The 24,308-nt window shown below is 39.4% G+C and overlaps 1 protein-coding gene across 1 annotated transcript in view; it reads left to right on the top strand.

The window, feature by feature from the left end:
- SNX4 (sorting nexin 4) overlaps positions 1–24,308 on the top strand; it is a 32,940-nt gene extending 8,632 nt beyond the window's left edge. Inside the window, exons 3-14 of the mRNA XM_071435325.1 lie at positions 1,236–1,374; positions 1,452–1,601; positions 2,655–2,702; positions 6,725–6,780; positions 11,285–11,357; positions 12,869–12,930; positions 14,399–14,464; positions 18,330–18,419; positions 19,629–19,728; positions 20,480–20,625; positions 21,953–22,067; positions 22,413–24,308. Coding sequence (XP_071291426.1) covers positions 1,236–1,374; positions 1,452–1,601; positions 2,655–2,702; positions 6,725–6,780; positions 11,285–11,357; positions 12,869–12,930; positions 14,399–14,464; positions 18,330–18,419; positions 19,629–19,728; positions 20,480–20,625; positions 21,953–22,067; positions 22,413–22,460 — 1,093 coding nt within the window. The 3' untranslated portion in view covers positions 22,461–24,308. The remainder of the gene's footprint in view (positions 1–1,235; positions 1,375–1,451; positions 1,602–2,654; positions 2,703–6,724; positions 6,781–11,284; positions 11,358–12,868; positions 12,931–14,398; positions 14,465–18,329; positions 18,420–19,628; positions 19,729–20,479; positions 20,626–21,952; positions 22,068–22,412) is intronic.

Here is a 24,308-nt window from a genome sequence, read left to right as displayed (position 1 = left end):
GATGCCAAGAGAGGGCAAAAGGCAGTGCCCACAAATTCAAACATGGGAAATTCCAGGTAAAAGTAAGAAAACCTCTTTATTGTGAGGTTTGTCAAACATGGGAGTGGGTTGCTCAATGTGGTGGTAGAGTCTCGGTCCTTGGAGATACTCAAAACCCAAGTGAATGTGGCTCAGAACATTCTGCTTTGAGCAAGGAGCTGGATCACAGACATGCAGAGGTCCCTTCCAAACTCAGCAGTCAATACTGTTCCTTGTAGGTTTATGCCAGTGCTTTGTCTGCTAGTTAGTCACTTCAATGAAGAATAAAGTAGATGTAGACATCACCACTGCTTTGTTTTAAGTGCCTTGTGTGAATTCTCTCTCTGTGTTTATTCTGGCATATGCTAACTGCTGGAAGTGTTGCTACCCAATGCTTATTTTATGATATTGCAAAGTATTTCTATTGCTTTGAATGTCTTGTATGAAAAATTATTCTTCTCATCAAGTATTTGTGTTACTTTCCAATCCTATATTCAATGATTTCTCCTTTTATAGTAACATAAAACCCTTTATTACCTTGCTAGGCCATGTTGGATTTAAGTCTTCAACAAATTTTTCAGACACATAAATTTTGTACCTGCTTTCTCTAGGTAGTTTGTTATGTTTTTAGTCCATAAATATAAAAACATGTCACTTTGAACAAAAAAAGAAAATTGGAAGTACTTTGAAATTTGGTCTTTTTCTAAAAATATCCTTTAAAATATCTTAATATTTTTAAAGTTGTATTGGTAACTATGTCAACTGTTGTATGCAAGCCCATTTTTGTCCTCTGAAGTGAAGGCTTTCCCACTGAATAGTAAATTTCTTCTTACAATATTCTGTATCCTTCAGGTACTCAGGAAATTTTACTAACTTTGAACCTAACACTGTTCCAAGAGAAATAGGGCTATTTCTGTAAAGGTGTGGACTAAGCCACATGTGTCTCTACTTGATTGTGACCTACCTGTTTGTTTTTGATGTGTAAGTGCATTGAGTTTTTCTGTGTTCCTAGCAAATTCAAGTGCTATCAGGCAGAAATTACAAATATTTTTAAATTAAGTATGTAGACATGAAATTAATTAAGGTTGCTTTAGGTTATGGGCAAGTCATGCAGTAATCACTACTATACTTGGGGCCTTTGGTCTAATTGCACTGATGGTTTTTGAGGGAGTAGGTGATGGCTCACTAATGTTCAAATTTGCTGCTTTATCTTTCAGAGCTGTTGAGTCCCAGAGTGAGGGACAATGTGCCCCAGTGGAGTCCCTGTGGCGACGTTACAGTGAATTTGAGTTGTTGAGGAATTATTTGTCAGTCACCTACCCACACATTGTTGTTCCTCCTTTGCCAGAAAAAAGGGTAAGGAAACCGAAACTGTGGCTTGCTTTGTTTTGTTTGTTTTTTAATTTACTGTTGACACTCTTCTGTTTAACTAGGCTGACTTTGTTTGGCATAAGCTATCAGCAGATAATATGGATCCGGATTTTGTGGAAAGAAGAAGAATTGGTCTGGAAAACTTCTTGTTACGTGTGGCTTCACATCCTGTTCTTTGCCAAGACAAAATCTTTTATGCATTTTTAATGCAGGTATAGTAAAGTTATTTCTAAATACATTATTTAGTGATTATTTAATTAAGATAATGTCCTTTTGATCTTTTCTATTGACCCATAACTTGGTCTGTATCAGGAGGAAAGGTAGATAATGTGAATAAACTTGAGGTGGAAAAGGCTTGTCCAGCTAAAAGCTGCTTGAGAGCAGCCTGCAGTTGTACAGTTGCCCTTCTAATCTACCTTATGACTTTTTTCTAGTCAAGTTGTAAGGCTCCTAACATAGAAACACCTCTTTGGAACAGCCTATTCGGAGCTTAATGCATGTTGTTTGGGAGCTCTTCATAGGACTAAAGCTGAACTAGTTACCATGCTCTACTGCTGACTGCAGGGGCAGCACTGGCTTCCAGCTCACCCTTTGGATATCCATGGTTTCTTTAGCCTTGTGGTTTGGATCATCCATTCCTCTGTTGTGGTCCAAAACTGCTACAATACATTGTCACAGAAGTTCTGGTCCAATTGTCAGCTTAAACATTGCATTCTGCAGCTTTCAACTTTAGGAGATGCTGGATAGTTCTTTTTTCTGTGCTTTGATGAGAGATTCCCAGATACTGGACTGAACAGCTATGTTTGCCACGGTACAGTATGTGGGTGGACTGATGTATAGAAGCTGAAAACAGTGGAGAATCAGCAGTACACATGAGGCAGGTGATGGCATGTGGACTGCAAACTGTTGTCACCTGTGTGCTCTTTGCTCTCTGCCTTGAGATGGAAAGGCCCTTGGAGATGCTGGTAATCTCAGAGGCAAAATATGTTAGCTACTCTTCTTTAGACAAAGCAGTGTGGCTCCTGCTCCCAGCTGATAGATTGAGGTAGTTGAGAAGAGGGTTTTTGGGGGGAGGTTAGTATTTAAGCACAATGTAATGATTGGTTATTCTTAACCCAGATTCTTGAAAAGATGTGGGGAGGATAGCTGAGGCAGAAGCCAGGCACACTGCAGAAGCTCCTTTGATATGGGCTCTCACAGGGACTTGCAAAAGCTGCAGCATTCTTAAATCACTCTAACTGAACATTCTTCTCCTGTATATTTAGGAAGGTGGATGGAAAGAAATGGTGAATGAGACTGGATTTCAGCTGAAGGTAATTACTGTAATTGTTTGTCTTGTGGTTGCTGTGATATGACACAGACATATTCCAACAAACATTTTTAGGCTATTTACGAAAGGATGTTTGCTCTAAGAATGAGTTAAAGGCATTGCTTCATGAATACTTGTTATTATAAAAAACAGTGATATTCTTGACATGTGATAGGTAGGACTGCAGCTAAGTTCTCTAGCAGGCTTGTTACGTGCCTGTGTAATTCTGCTGGTAACGTAGAATCCTTATAAGCTTTAAAAGTAATGAACTTGAGGCCACAGCAATGAGGTTTTGTGTTTTCTGTTTAGTTTAGCATTTTTAAAGGTGGGTGTCAAATTTAGTCTGGTAAGAGGTGCAAGATGTCAAGAAAAGGTAAGCAAAGAGGTCTGAATTATAGGACTTCTTTGCAAGAGCAGTTGGTGAAAGGGACTAAGACAGACAGATTTGGTGCCCCTTAACTGTTTAACAGAATGTGTCTTGAAGTAATACTATCCTCATTGACATCAGCGAGTTCATGGCTGGGTAAACTGGTGGAAGACTTGCAGGAATAAATGGTCTGAGGTCGTGTGTCTGTACAGGTCAAGAATCTGAGAAGCTGATAGATTGCTGGGCTGTGTCTGGAAGAATTACTGTATGGGGACAAATACTGAGCTTTTTGTTTCATTGTAATGTGATCTGCTCTCATGAAATCACAACTGAAAACTGGATGGATTATGAAGAATTATTCTAAATAGTGAGAGCTAAAGAAACTCCCTGGTGCTCTTATCCTCAGTGTCCAAGGGGCTTTGATACTGACACTTACTGTTGATAACTTAAGTTTACAATAATTCTCTTCCATTACAGTTGGGTTGCATACTACTGGTGTTCATAACGCAAACAATGTAAAGCTCTGGAGCTGCATACACTCATAGGAGTTCAGAAAGTTTGTACTGGCAGGGTGTGTTCAGGAGAACACACAGTGGTGTGTTTATGGAAGAAAACTCATAGCAGAATGCTGAGAATATTTGCCTCCCTGAAACCACATTGTAGATTAAATGAGAGACTAGCAAGTCTTGTTTTCCCTCTAGATTTGATTGTGTATGTTTTCCCTTTCATGGTTCCAGTTTCCTTAGGAAAGAAAAATAACTGTTTTAGAAGCCTGGTAAAAAGAATCTTCCCTTTATTCTACATCTAAAGTATAAACTCTCAATATTTAGCACTACAGTGGAAGGAAAACCTCTATTCAGTGCATGTTTTAGACTCAAATTAGACCATTTGTTTATGTTACTGCTGCCTCTGCTGCATTTAAGCAGGATGTGTTTTTTGTCTGAGAGGGGTTGAACTCTAACTAAACCTTAAATTAGGTATTAATACAGTATAGCATGCTATAGCTGAATGTTGGTGTTGGAGATTTTGTTTATTCTGCCAGCTGTATAAAACATGCCTTTCCTCCCTCCCAACCCCAGCACTTAATTTTTAAGGGATTTTTAATTTAAGGGATTTGTCACTTGGGATTTTAACCCTTCCTGTAGGAAAGAAAAAATTCCCATCTCTCTTTAGTTTACATAAATGATTATGGGATCATAGTAGGCGTTAACGCTCTGAAGACTCCTCAGCTGTACCTCATTTGATGGGTAGTTCATCTCTAAAATGCTTGTGCATGTCACTCTTAAATCAATTTTAAGACTGGGCAGATGTTTCTCTAGAAGCCTAACTGGTGTAAATGCTCAAAGGTGGTGTGTGAGAGTTACTGTGCTGCAAATGGCAAAAAGGAAATAGCCCTACTGAGATGGTTGAGCACTGGCAGGATTGTGCTTCCTGCCTGACAGTGCTTGTATGGACCTACTGAACTCTTCCTTCAGAGCACTACGTGTGCATGTGACAAAAGACAAAAACTTGCCCTGGAACTGTAGGGTAGGAAGTTGTTCTTTCTAAGTGTAGAGCTGCTCTATGTGCCTGCTGCCCCAACAGACTCAAATGGTTTTGCTGCCTGCTGTTTCAACATAAATACAGGGTACTGGGAAGTAGCTGCTCAGAGGGAAGGACTCTGATAATATCAGTGTATTTATGTGATGTTTTTACTGTGTGAGGAGTACCTGCAGGTGTGTGTGAACAGCCCAAAACATAACTGGCTTGTGTGTTGATTTGTTGGGGTATGGCATTTGAGATCCAAGACTATACAAGCCTCAGAAGTGCTCTGAATAAGCATAAAGGCTGGGACTTGGAGCTCCTGCAGTGTTTTGTGTTCTTTGTGCTATCTGGGACATGCTTCCCCATGCTGCCTTGTCTTCCCTTTGCAAGATATTCTTAGAGAAGTGTCACACACAGTTGTGACAATGAACCTGCTTTCTCCCTGTGTGAGTCAGTCTTAGTCTGGAGGGTTTTGTTCCCTTACCTTTCAGCTTGTGGGTTATGCTTTGTTTTGGTGCTTTGGTCATTGGAAGAACAGCTACAGTTAACCTGACTCTGCCACCAGTCCAGCACTAAACCATGTCCCTGAGTGCCACATCAGCATATCTTTCAAAGACATCAAGGGATGGTGACTCCATCACTTCTGTGGGCAACCTGATCCCATGTCTGGCAATCCTTTTGGTAAAGAAATGTTTCCTAGCATCCAATCTGAACTTCCCCTGAAGCAACTTGAGGCAGGTTCCTCTTGTCCTACTGCTTGTTATGTGGGAGAAGAGACCAACCTCCACCTCACTACACCCTCCTTCCAGGAAATTGTGGAGAGCAGTAAGGTTCCCCTGAGCCTCCTTTTCTCCAGGCTATGTATGGGTATCTTCTGCTCACCCCAAATGTAGTGGGAGGTGAAACAGTCTCAGACTGTGCCTGTCTTATCTGTAGATGCTATTGCAAGGCCCCTAAAGGATGGGCTCTGTTCTTGTTTTGGGAAGACACTGTGTTCCCTTCACTGACAAATTCAAAATAGCTCTTCAGGCTCTGAGTTTTCTATAACAGGGCACAAAATATTCTTTTGTCACATACCAGCACTAAGAAGTACTACTGAAGCAACTTAATGCTTGCAGCTGTGGCACAGCCTGTTAGCTAAAGAAGTACACTATAGGAAATCCATACACCTTGCAAGGTGTGCTGATTTATTTTCCTTTTACTGAAGAGAAGGGTATTTTGATCAAAAGTAAACTCCAGCCATTTACCCTCAATTGGCATTTTTCTTTGGTATAGATGAGCCCTGAGTGACCTGTATGTAAAATGCATTTTAGGAATGAAGAGTTGTAGTGATGTGGACCTCAAGGATGAGGCTGGGATCTCTTATCTGTGTTGGTGTCTTATTAGGAGTAAATATTGATTGCACAGTTTAATATTCAATAAATTGGAAAAAAAAACCCCTCCATCTCCTTAGAAATATTCAATATTACTGTTGCAGAAATTGGTAAACCAACATCTCAAAAACAGTTGAAGCAGTCAATTACCTTTTTAATTAGGTATTGAGTTTTGTTCTGTAGAGATTTATATATGCTCTACTATAGAGAAGAACATTGCATTAAAAAGGACTCTTTCTGATATACAAATTACATATTTTCTGTAAAGCAAGTCATAAAAAGTAAGAGAACAACATATATAAGATTTTGATTTCACTGGGGAACTGTTCCTGGTAATAAAGAGCGTATAGAGGTCACTCTACCACTGGTTTTATTTGGTTTGAGAAATATAAAATAACTTGTCCATATGGTCTTAAGTTACCTAATTGCTTCATCTAAAAAGAATGTGGTGTTGTGTATCTTAAATCCATGATTTGTGCAGCATTTTAAGAAGGGACTATTTCTGTGGGACTTGGGTTATACCAGCTTTATTTTAGTGGTTACTGTTTACATCATATTCACAAAAATAGCATAGGTTTTTGACTTTTTAATAAAAATATCTGACATTCAGGGCAGCTGGTGTCAACTTGTTCAATGTTTGATGACTTAAATATGCCATGAAGGCAGGACATTTTTCTAATGGTGCTGCCAGAAGGCTGAGATTTTTTTGTCACTGAAATTTAATTGCATTAAATTAACAAAGCTTTTTTTCCCCTTTTTCAGGCAGATTCCAGATTAAAAGCTCTTAATGCAACATTCAGAGTGAAAAACCCAGACAAGTAAGATTCCACATCCTTCTTCCCTCCTTTTCCCTTTTTCAGTTACAACTATAACTTCAGGTGACAGAATATTCTATCTCTTTAGTATAAATTCAGAAAATAAAAATTATCTTTCTGCACTTCAAATCTTAACAGGATCCCAGTAAAGAGGTAGTGTGAAAATATTTGATAAATCCTGCCTCCAGAAGCAGGAAGCATTCAGAAAAATTCCATCACTTCATGTAAAACGAGTATTTCATTTTAGCTAGACTAAAACGAAGGGACAAAAAAAATCCCCAAAACCAGACTCTGAAAAAGAACCTCTTAATATTTGTTTTCAAGAAATCTTTCCAAGCATGAACAGAATACAGATTGATAGTAGGTCTTTCCAAAAGTCTGCTGGTGTACAGCTCTGGATGCACACACCCTGGAGTTGCAGTTCACAGTTCTTTCCAAGCTGCCAATTTTCACAGATGCTTTTGGAAGTCCAGAGGTCAGTTCAGCTCTGTTGCAGTTTACAGAGCTCTGGGACAGGCACTAGAGCAATCTGCTGGATGGAAGAACTGCTCAGAATTGTCAGTGTATATAGGGGGAGGTTCATCACACCCTTGGTGATGTGGGAAGGGTAAATCGGAGTTTCTACTTCTGCAGTGGTTTAGAAGCATCAGTGTGCAGTGATGGGGCCAAGAGATGTTGCTGTTTGCCATCCACAGCTGTGCAAAGTGCCCTTCTGGGTGCCCTTGCTGTCCAGCAGTGGCACCAGGAGATGCTCTTTGGGGAGAGCCCCTGTGCCTGACTGCTGTCTGTGCCATAGAATCTGTGGATATTGTGTTAAGGATGTTAGAGGGTACATACCTTTCTGAACCTCTTCATAGACTTAGCCTGTGAATTGGTCGAGTCCCTCCTTTTTTACTGTGCTTGTTTTTAGGGCCTTCTGTGGCAGCCAGGAAGCTTTTAGCCAGGGTTTAACATAAATGATGACATTAATGAATGAGATTGGAAGACAGCAATTCTCTGTATCTGCAGGTGAAAATGGTCCCTTGTTTGAATGCTTCACCCTCAGTCATCTTCCTCTGTGGCCAGTAGGAGTTATCTTTTCCTGCTCTCACGGCAGGTAAACTGCCAGAAGTCTGACTGTAGGCACAGGTGGGCAAAACTGTTTAAGGAGCATCCTTGGTAGCTTGTAACAATGTTTCAGAAAGCAAAGTTGTTATGAGAAGTAGCTTGTTAAAAGTTAGAAAAAGGATTAATACAAGGAAAACATGAGGAAAGGGCTTGTAACAAAAACAGTCCTGGAGCGTGTGTGCCTTGGTAGAGCTTTCAAAGCACTTGAGAAATGGGACATGTTTTCTCTTGTATTCTGCCAGCAACCTAAGTTCCAAATTGCACTTGAGAATACAAACTGTTTAATAAATAACTCATGAGCAGAAGTTGTTTGTTTGCCTTTTGCTGTAGCATGTGTGGCTCTAACAGGAGGCACAGTGCCTTGCTCTGCCCAGCACACTGGTGCTTGAGCTGCCTGGAATGTGATGCCTGGCCCCTCTGCTTTACCTTTGGTGCTTTTGTGTGGCTGGCTGGTGAAGTGGTTCAGCAAGCTCACCTTGCTGAAACAAAAGGTGTGACTTGAGTGCTGTGTGGAGTGTAGGCTTTCAGGCTCCTGGGCCAGGAGAGGTTCAGGTGAGGAGCAGCTGCAGCTCCCAGCTGGGATTGCCATGGAGCTGCAGCCGTCAGCTTGGCAACATGAGGAGCTCCATGCAGCTGAAACCAGGCTGCTCTTCGAGGTCAAATGTGGACTAGAAACTGAACCTTCTCCTGTGGGAAGCAATTTGTAGTTTCAATGGTGGAATTAAATGGTGATAAAAATATGGTATTCTGGTACTCAGAGGTAAATTTGTATCTACTGCAGACCTCTCTGATTTGGCCTCATGGCACTCATAGTTTCTTTATCTTTCTGGGCTCTAATGAAAACCATAGCTTTTGGGTTTTGGTGGAAGATTTCTTTAGAAAATACTAAAGCTTTTCCTAAGGCAGGCTTTCAATTTTTTTTTTAAGTAGCTCTCTGGGTTTTTTTTGTCTGGTTATTCAGATAAGTGGCTTGTTTTTTAGTGAACAGTTCTGTTCTTGTAGTATCTCTCTTCACAAAACAGGACAATGGCACTGCCTGCCCTGATCCAAGGAGAATTACTGCTGAGTAAAATGCACTAAGTAAATAACTTACACTGAAATGCTGTCTACTCTAAAGAAATTTTTTTCTTTGCCAGTATCATAAAAGATATTTTTGAAAGACTTGCTGGTGTTCCTATACCAATGTGAGACCCAATCACTTCTTCATTTGTGTCTCAAGTTCTATTTAATAGCTCAGTTAAGTATCTAGACTGTTGCTAATGTTGCAGAACCAGTAAAACCCAGGGAAAAGTGCTAGTTTAAAAAGCCTCAGTTGTTGAGTGCCAAAACTATATCTTGTTTTACACTTCTACTGTTAGGTTACACTGGAAAGTAAACATCCCTTTGTGTGCCTCACTGAGCCCTGTTTGGAAATTACTTTATAATTATGTAACTTTTTTTTTTACATGAGCAATGAGGAGGACTTAAACAAATAGTTGAGAAATAAACTTTTGATCTGCAACACTACCAGTCTCTTAAACCTGTTTTTCCTGAAAATTATATTTGTACAATTTTCAGCCTTCACAGAAGATCGGGAAAAAAATAGCAGCACTTTGGTTTATGCTTTTATGAGATAAAATAGAAGACAGCTTGATTCCGAAGTAGCATTTTTTTAAATTTTTTTTTTTTTAATTGAGGAAGAATTGGTCTGAGAGAAGATGTATTGCTGCTGAAGGCCAGGATACAGAAAGTCCTCCTAGGTTCCTGACTCTGGCCTTCAGGGAGTACAGCATTCCTAAAAGATTTCTTGTGGCAAAACAGGATAAATAAAACTTTACGTTATAAATTTCTGTAGTGGAAAGGGGAGTCTTCCTGAGCTGCAGGCATGCTTTTTAATCTTTTGTTTTTAGTTCAATTATTTCAAATATCTTCACTGTACGTGTCTGCAGCTGTCTGACGTGCAGCCCTGGTGCATATTTTATAAAGTGTAAACTGAAAAGATTGCTCTCTAAATCCCACTGTGCAGATCAGTGACTACATTTCTTTTTCCCCATACAGCTTCTCTGCTAACTTTTAAATCTTTTTATGTGCTTTAACCCTGTGTGTGTCATAATGCTATAAAAAATGCTTCTTGGAAATCAAAAGTATTGGAAGTCATAATAAAGCTTTTACTTCCTGAATGTAAGGATGGGAATATTTTAGGGGAAGATTTCCTGGCAGGGGAGGAAGAGGTGTTAAATGAAAAACCCTGGAATTTCATACTTGCTCACCCAAAACAAGTGACCCAACTCAGTTTAGTAAGACCTCTTGGGTACAAGCTATTCTGAAATACAAAGCCTGACTGTGTGTCTGTGGTGGGAGGAGGGATGAAGTTTTTTTTTAGTTCTTGAACATCAACCTGGAACACTAATCTTAGTTTCCTATTCCTTAATTTTAGTTGTGTTCTTCTGTGTGTATTTTCAGATCATTGTTTAGTAATTTAGGTAAAGCTGTTTCTGACTTCCCATCTGGATGAAATAAACACATTCTTGTGTACCAAAGTAGGTCATGAGCTAGACTTGTGTGTACTAGGGAGGGTTTATGTGTACACAAGAGGCTGTAGCTGTGGTTTAATTAGTTACCTGTCACTGGCAAGGCTGTGGCAAACAATTCACCTTTGTTATTAGCAAGAGCTAAAGGTATCAGCTTAAATTGCCTCTGAAGCCTAACTGGGCTGGCTGATAAAATGCCTCTTCTCCAGAAGTGACAAGCCAGCAGTGTACACAAGTCACTTGCAGTGGCTTGCCTGTCTGGCACCCTGTTGAGATGTAGTGATTTGATGGCCTTCAGCCATACGTGGCTCCTGTGCAGGTACGAGTCTTGGCAGGATTTCGTATGTCACAGTTACTGTACAGATTAGCCTTAGGGGAAATGTAATTGTGAATGGTTCCTTGAGCCCCTGAAAAACTGTGCCCAAAACTGGATAGAGGCAGCTTGAAAGTAAAGTATCTTTGTTAGGTCAGAAATGTAAACATGTTTTTATTGAGAAATATGCTTCAGCAGATTTTGGCTTTCTATTTGTTTGAAACTTTCCTATTCACAAACCCTTGCTTTTATAAATCCCATTAAAAAACCTTAACACAAAAACAATGATGTAATAACTTCAGCTAACTACTCTTATTTCATAAAATTTTATCTCTTAATTCAATCTGAGCCTTCAACATTTGCATTCAAAAAACCAGCAATCATGCAAGTGTTGGGATGTTTGTTCACTTGAGGGAAATGAAACTCAGCAGTCACTTCTTTAGGAGTCTTCAGCTAATGCCACTCCACCACAATCCAGGCTCTGCTTGCTGGCTGCAGGGTTGTGGCTCTATTGTGCATGCTGTGAAAGCTTGCTTTCATGATGGCTAATGATGTACTATCTGTTTCCTGCTCCCAGGAGATTTACTGAGCTAAAACACTACAGCGATGAACTGCAGTCTGTCATATCACACCTTCTGCGAGTCAGAGCTGTAAGTATTTCCCATGTGTGTCGTGACAAATAGTATGATTTATTTATAAGGCAGTATTTCTTGTTTAGTCAAGAGAAGTGGTATACGTGTTCTAGAATAAGGGCAGTTTAGCCTGAGGGAGTTTGTCTCCAGAGTGTGGAGCAGGAGACAGCAAGAGGTGAGGGCACTGACTCTGTGCAGATTTGGGAGGGGGAAGAGTTCCAGATCTGATGGTTGGGTTTGACAGTGCTAATCTGCCCTGTCCTGTGATAGTCACGTATTGCAGGGAGGTGCTCTAAACAGAGTTGAGGTGTTTGCTTCTCTCTGCTCAGCAGACAAGTTACTTTTGCTGGATGTTTGGTTTGGGAAGGGCCTCAAAACAGTTTTCTGGACAGACATATAATGAGCTTGTAGTATGAATCCTTTATGCTTCCCTTTATGTATTTTCTTTTTTTGGCTCATTCATTGATCTGCAATGAATAATAGCCTTTCTAATGATGACAACAATTATGTAATGCATTAAGATACTCTATGGGTTGAGAGTGGAAGGTTGTTTTTTTTTAAAGACACAAAAAGGAAATAAGAAATTACAATTCCAATAATAAGAGCATGATACTTCTTTTTAGTATGTTCAACAGGGATTTCATTTTCAATGGACCTGTGTGGCAGAGAGGACAGTAATGGATTGCTCTGCTAAACTCAGGGTCTTGAGAGAATTAATCACTCTCAAGAGTAGTGTTCTACAGACAGTCCTGTTTTCTCAGGGTTGTGTGTGTGAGATCTGTTGGGCAATTTGTTAATGTTTCCTTTTTACTACTACTGTGACAGCCATCATAATAACAATGGTAGCTCTTGCAGAACTTTAATCTCATTCATTGGTACATCGCAATTCCAAGGGCATTATCTGGATTACAACTCACGCTTCAGAGTGTACACGTGTCTTTTCTTCTGAGGTTTTGCCAGCATTGTAGTGCTGGCTGCAGCAGGTACTGGCACTCCAAACAGCTGAAATGACCCTCCAGCTCAAGCAATGAGTTCTGCAATGGATAGTTCATTTAGTTCATTTCCTTTCCCTCAGTTCACTCAGCTGGGTGGAAAAATCAAGTCACTTGTTAGAATTTTACTGAAGGTTTCCCTACAGTATCAATATCAAGGTGGACTTCTAACTTGCCATCTATAAATTAAATAAATGAGTGTGTGCATAATATTATTCAGATAAAGAATGTTTTATATTTGGTTATCAAAAACTGAAGGGAGCTCGATTATGGTCTCCACAGACACATCCTATCAATGAGCACTCCCAAAGATAGATTTGTTCAACATAGCCTTGATTGTGACTTCAGTCTTCCAGGACTTAAAAAATAAAAATCAACAGCATTTTTTCTTTCAGTAGTGGCTTATGTTAGATTTAGGCCTAATCTTGTTTACCTGTGTAAGAACATTAAGGCTTTAGCTTGGAGTATGTATGTGGGTTTTCACAAAGCAATTGCACTTAATGTTGATGACCAAAACCTGTCTCTAAAATGTTTTAGAGGGTAGCAGACCGGCTTTATGGTGTCTATAAAGTCCATGGCAACTATGGAAGAGTATTCAGGTAAGAGTTCATCCATGTTTAAATACATACATAGTTATGGGGAGAGAGGAGGGAATTTCTTGGTTGTGTTATGCTTTTGAAAGGTATATTTGAAACCTTTCATTGCCTATCTTGAAAAACTCTGTATTGCAGTGCTCATGAGATTTCTGTGCTGCATGCAGAGATTGCCTGATCTGCTGAGCTTAGTCTCTAGTGCAAGAATACAGCTTTTTGCTTTGTGTACCAGATCTTTGGGCCTCCTTCTGCTGCGTTGGCATTTTGTTTCTTCAGAAAGTAACTCACTATTCTTCATGCAATTGTCTCTGAAAAAGCTTCTAGGTCCTTTTAATGGATAAAAATCAAGAATTATATCTATCCAATTTTAGTGGCTTTTAGAAGTGAATTTGCCAATTGTTTTTTTGATTTATATGAGGGAACTGCATGCTCAAGTTTTCCATCTCACTGGAGAATTCAAGAATCTAAACTTCTGGTTAAGGGAAACCTCCTGCTTCTACACACTGTTCAAGTGCTAAATTTAATTCTCTGGGTTAATGGATTGCAGATGTCTTTCTCATTGGGGGTTTTAAAATGAAATTAGGTGTAGTTCTGTAATAACACAAAGACAAATATCAACATCAGCGGAGTGGAATGTTTATGAAAAAGTGAAGGACAGAATAGATGCATTACACATAAATTATGCGAAATATAAGGAGAACCTCTTTTATCCTTGTAAAAAGCATTGTGGGATGTAATTCTTGTAACTAAGAACTCTCATAAGGTTTCTCAAAGCTGAGAACACAATTAAAATGGCAGAGTACATACCAGGATGTCCAGAGCAAGTATCTTACTATCTTTTTTTGTAGCTGTTTCTTTCTTTATCTAAATAATACCTCTGATGTAAATAGGTAGTTGAGACAATTGCAAGTTGGATTTTTTTTATTAATAGAACTAAACAAAAGTCTGCTATGGAAGTATAAAGCTACATACATCAAATAGTTTCAGGAGAAGTAAAATGCTTACAAAAGTCAAATTCACCCTTTGGTTTTTGGAATGAGAGGCTTCTGTCTTCTATCCTGTAAGTCTGGAAAGCTTAGTATATTCTTGGTGAGCCCAAAATGTATTTCAGAAAGTTCAGCATTGTCATTGCCCCTTGTCCCATTTACATTAAGTGCTCAGTGGTTTGGTTTTGTTTGATTTTGTTTCGAATTGAGTTTCAGCTATTTAAACAAGATTATGCTCAAAACCCATCCCAAACTAACTATATTTATGACTATGAGTTTAGGGACAGTTGTTTTACAGAGTGCCATAAATGGCCTTGTCACATTGTCAGTGGTATTCCTTAAAGAAAAAAAAACCGGTTTGACCAAGTCTAATTTTGAGGCAATTTCCATTCAGGTGTCACCTGGAAAGAAACTATATACAGGATGCAGCTTATTAACTTCCCTTACCCTTCATGTGTGATGTTGTTTCTCGTTTGTTTTTCCTACAGTGAGTGGAGTGCAATAGAGAAGGAGATGGGGGATGGGTTGCAGAGTGCTGGCCACCACATGGATGTGTAAGTACTGACTGAATATCTGATAGTTTGATGTAAGCCAGATGTGGAACTCTCCCTCTTTCCTCTCTTTTCCCTCAACCCCAAAGTATATATGAGTACCAGGAAAGTTGGGGGTGCATTGTTTTTAGGTATACAGTGTTTCTGTGCCTTGGATGCAGGCACAGTTTTAGCATCCATATACTGTATTAAGTAGCTCAAAAAGCCTCAGGAGAACCAGAGGGGTTTCTTTTTTATTATTATTTTGAAATCGTAGAAGTGTTTGGAATCCTTCCAGTTTTTCTTTTAAGCTACTATGCCAGAAACTGGAATACAACTTTAATGTACTACAGACCTGATGAGATCCATTTGGTTTTGATAGCAGCATTTTGTACCATGCAGTAGATGGTACACAGATTTGGACTTAATTACAGGGAGTTAAGAAATTTAATTAATCGGCACCAAAACTCCAGTGGATTCTTGAAACAAACACTGACTGGATATATTAAAGTAAAGAATCCTCTCTCTTTGCATCTTTAGAGTCATTTGGCAGAGTATGTGAAGCACAGCCTTCAAAATAAGAGTCTGGCACTTGGGAGTGCTCACAGAAAGGGTATTCTAAGCTCATGGCTTCTGCTTTTCAGGTAGTCACATACAGAAAGTGAAACAGCATTTCCTACCACTCTGATTCCTCTTCTGTAATCCCACACAACAGATAAATAACAACTCCAGCAAGAGATGGAAGCTGTTTTGCATTTCATGCAATATTTTTACCAATAAGTTATTTTACAAATAAATAATTCCTGTGGAAATAAATTCTCAGGTTTAGTTTATAGGGCAGATTTACGTACTACTGCCTGATTATTATTGGTGGTGTCAAGTTAGCAGTTTAATTGTTACTGGCCTTGCCAAGGGTTTCAAGAGCCATGCCCTCAGCTTTTTTAGAGTAATTCTGCTTTTGGCAAATCTTTAAGAATTGGACCACTTCTGAATAATTTATTCACAGTTCTATGTTTTGTTTAATGGGGTGGTTTCCATACAAGAAAAGCTGTAATATTTTCATGGCAGAAGGCTCTGGTGAGAGCAAAGAATGGAGCATGCATTCTGCTTTCAGAAGAAAATAATTGAACTAGGGGTGGAATATAATGCTAAGCACCTACTGTGGTAGGCAGGAGTTGAAGGGATTGTGAAAACATGGTATGATGTAGTGAAGTTAAGGAATCACACAAAGGTTTTCAGTGGTTCAGATATACCACACTGAAATGTCAAACACCTGGAAATGCATAACCAATTAAAAGACGTTTGTCTCACTTCTCAGTCAGGAGGCTGAGCCCTCTCACACATCCATAACATTTAATATTTCTGTCTGTAACACAAGGCTAAAGATCCAGAGTAATGGCAGTGGGTAACTGCTATTGTGGGTAATTTTACTCGCTGCATGAAGTCTGAGGTAGCTTTCATTGTCTGTCATCTCCTGTGCTCTGGCACTCTTGTACAGCAGTAATCCCTTAGTGATGACAATCAAGCAAGAAGCAGCAGTTCTGAGGTTCAGGAACTCATTCAGTGGCCCATGTGGTCTCCTAGCACTAAGGCTCATATCTATGATCTCTTCAAAGTATAACTCACCAGTTCAGTTACCATTCTCATAACATCAGGTGGGATTTTATTGCAACAAAAAGCTACTTCTAGAAGGTTGCCTAATATAGATGTTAAAGTTCAAAACTAATTTAATTATTCTCTATCTACGCCATATGCTGTAGTCTTAACTAGATGTTTATTTAAGCTTTTGAGTTGTTATTGGTTAGTATGATCTATAACTGCTAAAAGTTTGGAGAAGACACCCCAAAGCTTCTTTTGGGTGTGTGCTTTATTACAAGATGAGGCTTGCTAAAGTGACAGAGAATGCTGAGAAAGTTGGAGTGAGTGACTGTAGCTAGCATTTAAAAGATGAAAGAAAGAAGTGCCAGACCTTTGATTTCTGTCCTTTATTCCATTAATGAGTGACACTTTATCTCTGTATCAACTTGACTGTCATTATATATTGAACCAGTCTAAACTAAAACAAGGGTTTAGTTGACAGCTTACACAAAGAGTGAGACCATATCAGGTACCTTTAGAACTTACTGCAATGTTTCTCCTTAACACTTTCTCTAGTTTGCCTAAGTTTAGGCAGTCAGAAATGCAGCTTTTCTTATTACATTTTTTTCCTCCCAAATCAAACTCAGTATAAAAACCTGCCTAGGTAAGGTAGGATTTTGTTTGGTGAGATTTTTTCGTTGTTTGTTTTTGAAGTTCTTTTCTGAGAGTTGATCTGCCACAGATGAGCTCTAGCACTGCTCTAAACTTAGATCTTACTTGAAAATGAAATGTGGTCCATCTGCTGCCCTGAGAAATCTAACCACTATACTAAAATTATTGCACTGCAGAACTTAAAATAGGGTAAGCCATTTATGACCTTTGTGGCTGCAGGATTTTTTCAGAACAAGTGCATTTTTCAACAGTTTTGACTTATTCCTTACATTAATTCGTAATGTGAATTCTTGCTCTCCCTGTTCTTTAATCCCTTCTACTTAAACTGGTCTGTTGTTGCTGACCACTTCAAATGTTGTATTTATTCATCACCAAGAGCCTTGGTAGGGCTTTTCCTGGGTGTGCCATGTCTTTGATTTCACAGAGCATCAAAACAACTCATCATACTTGCAGACTTCCCAAATTCATGTTACCAGTTCCCTTTCAGCTTGAGACTCTGCCACTTCTTCCACAGAGCCAATTACTGGAGAGGCATAGGGAGAAAAGGGAAAACAGAAAGATTCTGCAAAAACTTGAAAGCCAAGAGGTGCTATAATTAGCATTTGGGTCACATTGTGCTGGTTGCTAGAGAAGAATGGACATATGCTCGCTTCAGAGAGCCTGCAGGTGTGTGAGATTGCCACATAGCTGAGAATCCAGCCTGAGTTAGCAGAATAGATGAAGGTATTTGTGTGGGATCTCATTCATCCTGGTTATCCCCAGTGGCACATGCCCTGAGTGCCAGGCTACAGAGGAATCTGATTTCTGTGGCTGTGCCAAATGGGATGTGCAGATAGCTCTAGGCCTGTCCCTGCAAATCTGTCCAAGACAGTCACCTTGATTAGCAAGAACACACTAAATACTGTCAAATAAGCGGTATCAACTAGAAAAATAAAGTGCTTTTTGCCACTTGTAGCCTACACAACAAAACTCTTACTGAATGCAAGAGCTGCAGATTTGATCCAAGCCCTTGTACTTCAGATTTCTCCCTAAAAGGAGGGTTAAATGTGTTGCTGTGAATTAATATGCCTGACTTAACAGCAGATAAAACATCAGACTTTGAAGGAGCTGAAGGGACTGTAATGTTGTGGTGTTCAGGGCATTCCTGTGAGTTATCTTGTAGTCACGCTGAATAACAAGCCATGAAAGCAGCCTCTGCTTTTCAGAAGGTGTGATGTTCACATTCCTGGCCCTTAATGCTTTAAGCCTTGAAGGATTTCTTTTGCATCCTGTCTTTTTTTTTTTTTTTGTCTTGGTGCTGCCTATTGACAGTCCTCTGAAGAAAAGGAATAAATTGGGTTTTTTTCCTGTAAGAAAAGCTGTCTCATCTTCAGCAGGAGAGTTATGATAGGTTTTGTACTTGTCAAAAGATTCATTGTACAATGAATCAATGTAACAACCAAAGAAGCGGGCCCACAGGAGCGTTGACATTAGCTGATTCAGAGTTTAATTAAAAACAAAAAAAAACCCTTTTGGAAGTGCTTTTTGCTGGTTGTCATGGGTGTTTCTGTCAAACAGGTGTTCTCTCTTGTTACTGCATGTGTATCCTTAAAGGTTAAATTAATCAGCTTTACATTTAACTGTGGCTGTTTTTCACTAGATATGCAGCCTCTATTGATGACATACTGGAAGAAGAGGAGCACTATGCCGACCAGCTGAAGGAGTATCTCTTCTATGCTGAAGCACTGCGGTATGTACAGAAGTCTAGAGCTCAAAAGGAAGCTGTAGTCCTTTTCTCTCATGTGGTGTTGATGTTTAACTTAGTCTGGTATCCTCTTGTGTTCTCTGAGAAGAAGAAATTCTAGTGCTTTGGAGTCTCTGTGTTCTTGTTTCTTATTCTGCTTGTACTCGATTGCCTTGTGAGTGGCAAATAAATTAGAACTGATCTGATCAGTAGTGAAAAGGCAGAAATGTTAGAATCTGTATACTATAGGAGAAAATGCTGTTTATTCCTCTGGTTCCACTGTTACCTTGGCTTTTGGTGTAATAGTGCCCCAATGTGTTGAAAGCTCCAGCTTTCAAATGAGATAGGCCAAACAGAGCTGTTACAGCCATTACAAATTCCAGGAACTTTCAACATGCCCAGCATAACGTTCATCTGCTGCACAGTCTTGTGCACTTAAATACCAACTTTTTGTTCTGTTTTATGTTGGTCTTTGTCAGTCATCCCTAACATGCATAGACAAAAAAGCAGATTGCTTTATGCTGCAAGGCTGTGCCTAAAGCTATTGTGCTTTACAAGGGCTGGCTCTGAACCTCCTGGAGAGGTCCAATATGAATGGGGTTGCTGAGTGCAGGGGCTGCTGTGTGGGAGCCTCTCCTGGGAGACCCATGTGCATCCGGCTGTGCAGGATGGATGTAGCATCATCAGCCCACACAGGACTGGGAGTTACTGCAGGTGGTCAGAGGAAACTCCTCTTTTCCAGATGAAAGGCACTGTATGAGTCTAGAAGCAGTTTCTTGTTTCAGAAAGAAAATGTGATGAATTTTATGATGGATTGATAGATGGCTGCTATGACAGGCACCATCTCCAGGTATCTTTTGTCAAAGCTGTGATATTTCTGTAATGTGTTTTGAATTAAACTGTTTTACAGTGGTGTCCTTAAGGAGGTGGTAGGGCTTGTATTGCTGAGTGTATCTTGGAAGGAGTCTATAAAGAGAAGCAGAATGCAATTGTACTAAGAACTTTATTTATGCTTTGATGCAAGCTTGCTTAACTACAGCATTTGCAGAGTGATGCAGTCTGTGATAGGGCTGTTGAATTTGGGCTAGATGAATAATTAGAGGTGCTTCCTGTCAAAAAGCAAACAAAACATGATGCTATTTGTAAAGTGTAAATGGAGGGAAACGTAGCAAAACAAAGTATTTAATGACAGATCTTTCATTACTTACTTTTCAGGGCAGTTTGCAGGAAGCATGAACTGATGCAATATGATTTGGAAATGGCTGCACAGGACTTAACATCTAAGAAACAGCAGTGTGAGGAGCTGGCAACAGGAGTGAGTATTTTTCCACTTTCTTCTCCAAGATACCTCTTTCTGAATTTATTTTTTACTTGAGCCAAGTTACTTAGAATGATATTTAAATGGCACCAGCATGCTGGCTGCTGCTTTTGAGAAGTGGTATCATATGAGCTGGAGACATGTGAGGTTTAAAGTAACTTGGTTCTTGGAGACTTAAACTGTTTGTGCCAAATGTCTTTGATTGAATACTGAGCAAGTAGAAGATTGCAGTAAATATGACTGGAGCAGAATAACTCTATCTATAGATAACTCTATCCTAAAGATGAAAATGTTGGGATTTCTGAAAGACTTCCTTTGCCTTTTGAACAGTGGGTGTTATTGATATGTTGTGTTTGTCCATTTTATATAGGAGATAACATTACCTAAAATATTATCTGAAAATGGTAACTGACAGTTTTAGAATTTTTAATGTTGCTCTTGGATCTATCGTTGTTCTCTGTGGAATGCCTTTATGGCTTTTGTTTCTCTTAGTTTCTTTCTTACTTCACTAGGAAGGCTGCTCTGAAAATTCACCCTTATCAGCCTTTAAAGTGTTTGAACATCAAATTATCTCCTCCCCACTTCTCTTAGTCTAACCTGAGTCACCAGAGCTACTTATCAAATAATGACGTGGAAATTAAAGCAAAAAAATCAGCCAAATAGTAAGCACAAATGCCAGTAAAGTCACCTGATGTCCCATGGCTGTGCTCAGGACATGCCAAACCTAGAGTATCCTTGTTTTTTGTAGACTGTGAGAACCTTCTCCCTGAAGGGTATGACCAGCAAGCTCTTTGGGCAAGAAACCCCTGAGCAGAGGGAAGCCAAGATAAAAGTTCTAGAGGAGCAGATACAGGAAGGAGAAGAACAACTGAAGTCTAAAAATCTGGAGGGCAGGTAAATGGACTTGGCTGTTTCAAAGAAAACACAGGGCTTGTCTTAGCAAAAATCCTTGACTGGATGCTCTTGAAGGTGTTTGCATTTTATAAGTGTTTTTAATATATTCTTGGTGTTTATGAGCTGTCTATAAAAGCTCCTGTCAGCTGCAAGTTGTGAAATAAAGTGCAGTACATGCAGTTAGCTTCTGGTCTGAGTGTATGGCTTATGTAAAACCTGATGACTTTCCCAGTGACTGAGCCCACTCTAATGGCTGGCTTGCATGCTTTTATGTTCACTAGTAATATATTTAGCAGGTGGGCTTGGAGGTCTGCAGCTGAATAGGCTGAGCCTCAAAGGCTGATTTGCTTCAAATACAGTATTTAGTTTGGTTTGTGTGTAAGGGTGCTGAGCCCATATTCTGCAACTTCTCCTATGGGGGACACCTTAGTCCTGTTTGAAAGAGATTAGAAGGTCTGGGGAGTTGTTTGGGTAACTGCTTCTTGGTGCTCTAATGAAAATTTCTTCAGGTATGCAAAAATTTAAAATAGGAACTAACATTCTTAAAGCAATGGGATTTTGTCAAAGCATGTCTGTCATATAACATAAGGGGTAAACTTGGTATCCCCTGGTATGTTAGCATTAGAGCTGGAAAGGTAAGACTAGTTCATTAACAGTTCAAAGCAACAAGACACTCAGTAAATGCAGTATCTTAATAATTTTGGCAGATGTATTTGAGATGTGCTTTTGTAGCTCTGGAAGCAATTTTCGAGTGAATGCTAGTCCAGCACAAATGAAAGTAGGAATTACAGATATATGCCTCCATTTTAGCTAAGGAGACCTGACTACACATCACCCAACCAACAAAATTAATTTCTGGAGTGAATTATCCAAGTTAAATTTGAATTGTAAATGTTTATTGTACTTGACTGTCTCACATCCTGACAAACAAGTGAGTTTTCATGCTGAAGAGATGAAGATTCTGACTTGACAATTGAAAAAGAAACATGCAGTGTTGTGTGCTGAATGTTGGCATAAAGATAATTAATTACCCCAACACAATCTGAAGGAAAAAAAGTATATTCTGACTTATTCTGGTTCTATGGCAGTGATACTTCCTGGGGAAAAAACACCAAGCCAAACAAACAGGTTAAAAACCTTAAAAAGAAGGTTGGAGAATTAGATAGTGGTGCCAGTTGTAAAATGAGGGGACTGAGGGATGCATAATATTTGCAGGACTTGATTTACTGACTGAAAGATGGAGCACTGTCATACACAGCTTCTCTGCTGAGTGTCCAGAGCTCAGGGTAAAACACTTTCTAACAGAAATCATTGCTCTAAATTTCAGAGACTTTGTGAAAAGTGCCTGGGCTGACATTGAACGGTTTAAAGAGCAGAAGAATCATGATCTGAAGGAGGCACTTATAAGCTATGCTGTTATGCAGATTAGCATGTGCAAAAAGGTACGTGTGGCTTGGGAAGGGCTGGCCCCGTGTGTTTGTCCTGTCAGCAGGGGGGCAGATGCACACTGTTAGTAACTGGGAACAGGGCAGTCACAGAAGATTGGAAATCACCACCATAAAACCTCCCACATAGTCTGTCCTCTTGAACTCAGGGACATGTTAATGTTGAGATAGATATAAAATATAGATATAAAATAGTGTGGTCCAATTTCAATGTGGTCTCTGCCTTCTTCTGTGAAGTTCTGTGGGACTTCTTTGTAGAGTCTTCTGTTGAGGAAAGCTGTGGATGAGGTTTGCAAATAGAGTATATTCCCACCTATTGATTTTTAACTGTTCTTTTAAAAGGGAATTCAGGTTTGGACCAATGCAAAGGAATGCTTCAGCAAGATGTGACTACCTGGAAATGAATTCCTCCTCCAAGTGCCAGAGAACGGAAGCACAGTGTATAACACCAATGTTATATTGCTACATGACTTACATACAAATCATGAAATAAATGTAATTGTTAATAAAGGATGAAAAGGACATGTTGTTAAATGTTTAGGCCTGACTGCCACTTCTGTGGCACGTTTTATATGTGGTAGCAAAGAATGCAAGGGTAAAAGAGTTACTGAAAACTACAGCTCTGTATTGGGACAAAGGTATTGGGAAAGTTATCCCAGAAAGTATGAACTAAACTGTTCAGAGACTTGTGAAACACCATGCTCTGTAATGTGTAGATCACTTCCAGATGCCCTTCTTTCCAACCCTTGCTGTTTAGAATTTTTAATGCTCAAGGGTGCTTTGGTTTTATAATGGGGCACACAGTTGTGTTCTCGAGGTCTATGCCATAAGAGGACAAAAATGAAATATTGTAATGCCTAGAGTTCATATTTAAATGCCTTTGCATGTCCATAGAGAAATATGTTTTTCCAGAGTTCAGGTTAAGCAGTCTCAAGCTCCTGAGATGTTTGAAACTCTCTACAGTAGAGGTGTTGTACAGTGGTTTGATAACAATATTCTGCATTTACTGGTTCCCACTTCAGTTTTGATATGGGCATTGATTTCTTACTAAACTTCTTCCTGCAAGTAAAGGTGACTGGTGATCCAGCTGAGCAGAAAAACCAAAGTCAAAGCTGGTAAGAAGCAGATGCAACTTCTTTTTGGTTGTTTGGAACCTGTTTACACTTGGTGTGAATCTGGCCTGTGGCACCTGTAACTGAAGAGGTTTGGTTCTTAAACAAATAGTTCTTAATGAAGGTGCTGAAATAATAAACCTGGTGCAGCTTCTGTCATACTTCAGAGCAGTGATGTGCAGAGCCCACAATGAACCAAGGTGTCTGTTTGGCCCTTGTAATGATGTTTCAGTGTGTGTGAGTGTGTGTGAGTGTGTGTATTATGCACACCTGTACTTGTATAACATGATTTGCAGTTATGGGGTTTGCATTAAATGTTTCCAATTATGAAAATCTCTTACCACTGTCTAATACTGGGCTTTTTCTACATCCATACTGAAAGTTCCTGAAGTCTTGTGGAATTTGTCAGACTCGATTGGTAGTCCTGAAGGAAACTTTGTAATAATCTGTTGAAAAGTGTATTTAATTATTTTGAATTATAACACTATTCAGATTTTTTTTTTGTAAGAGATACTTCTAAAAGTCCTTAAATGTTCTTTTGATAAAACTATCTAAATGTATTTACTGGTATGTCCCGTGTTACTTTTGTCTCTTCAACCTTTCTTTTCTATAAAACCATTGTAAAGAATGCATAGGTCTGGTGCGCACTACACCTTAAAACTCTGAAGTAAAGTGCTGGTACTCTGAAAACCTGTGTTGGCTTTTCCAAAGCATGTGACAGTGACATGCCTGGCTGAGGGGTGATGTTGGGCACAAAGAGGTCTCTTCCTTTAAACATTGGAGAAACATTGTTCCATTCAGAGGTTGCAGTGTCCAGTTCTGATGCAGGCTGAAGGACTCTCACATTCCAAACCAAGAAGTTGCACACTTGATGTATTCAGTAAACCTTCTAAAGGAGTGGTGCCTTAATACAATACCATGAGGCGCTCAGAGTAGGTATTTTTCATGCACTTTGATTTTTGGTAGATCTTTCTGGTGCCTCCTTCCACATGTCACTTGCTGTACAGCTCATTAAATGTATTAGTATGCCTTTTTTTTCCTTGCTAGTTGTACTAAAATTTAAGAAGGGAACAAAACAGTTCTTGTAAGTTTTGTGCCAAATAAGATAAATAAAATTGCTCTTTGA

This window comes from Agelaius tricolor, unplaced genomic scaffold (genome assembly GCF_023055355.1).
Source record: "Agelaius tricolor isolate 1412-34295 unplaced genomic scaffold, bAgeTri1.0.p SCAF_10, whole genome shotgun sequence".
In the NCBI taxonomy this organism is placed as follows: Eukaryota; Metazoa; Chordata; class Aves; order Passeriformes; family Icteridae; genus Agelaius; species Agelaius tricolor.
The sequence above is the reverse complement of the archived record's forward strand: the minus strand, read 5'-3'. Positions and strand labels throughout refer to the sequence as shown.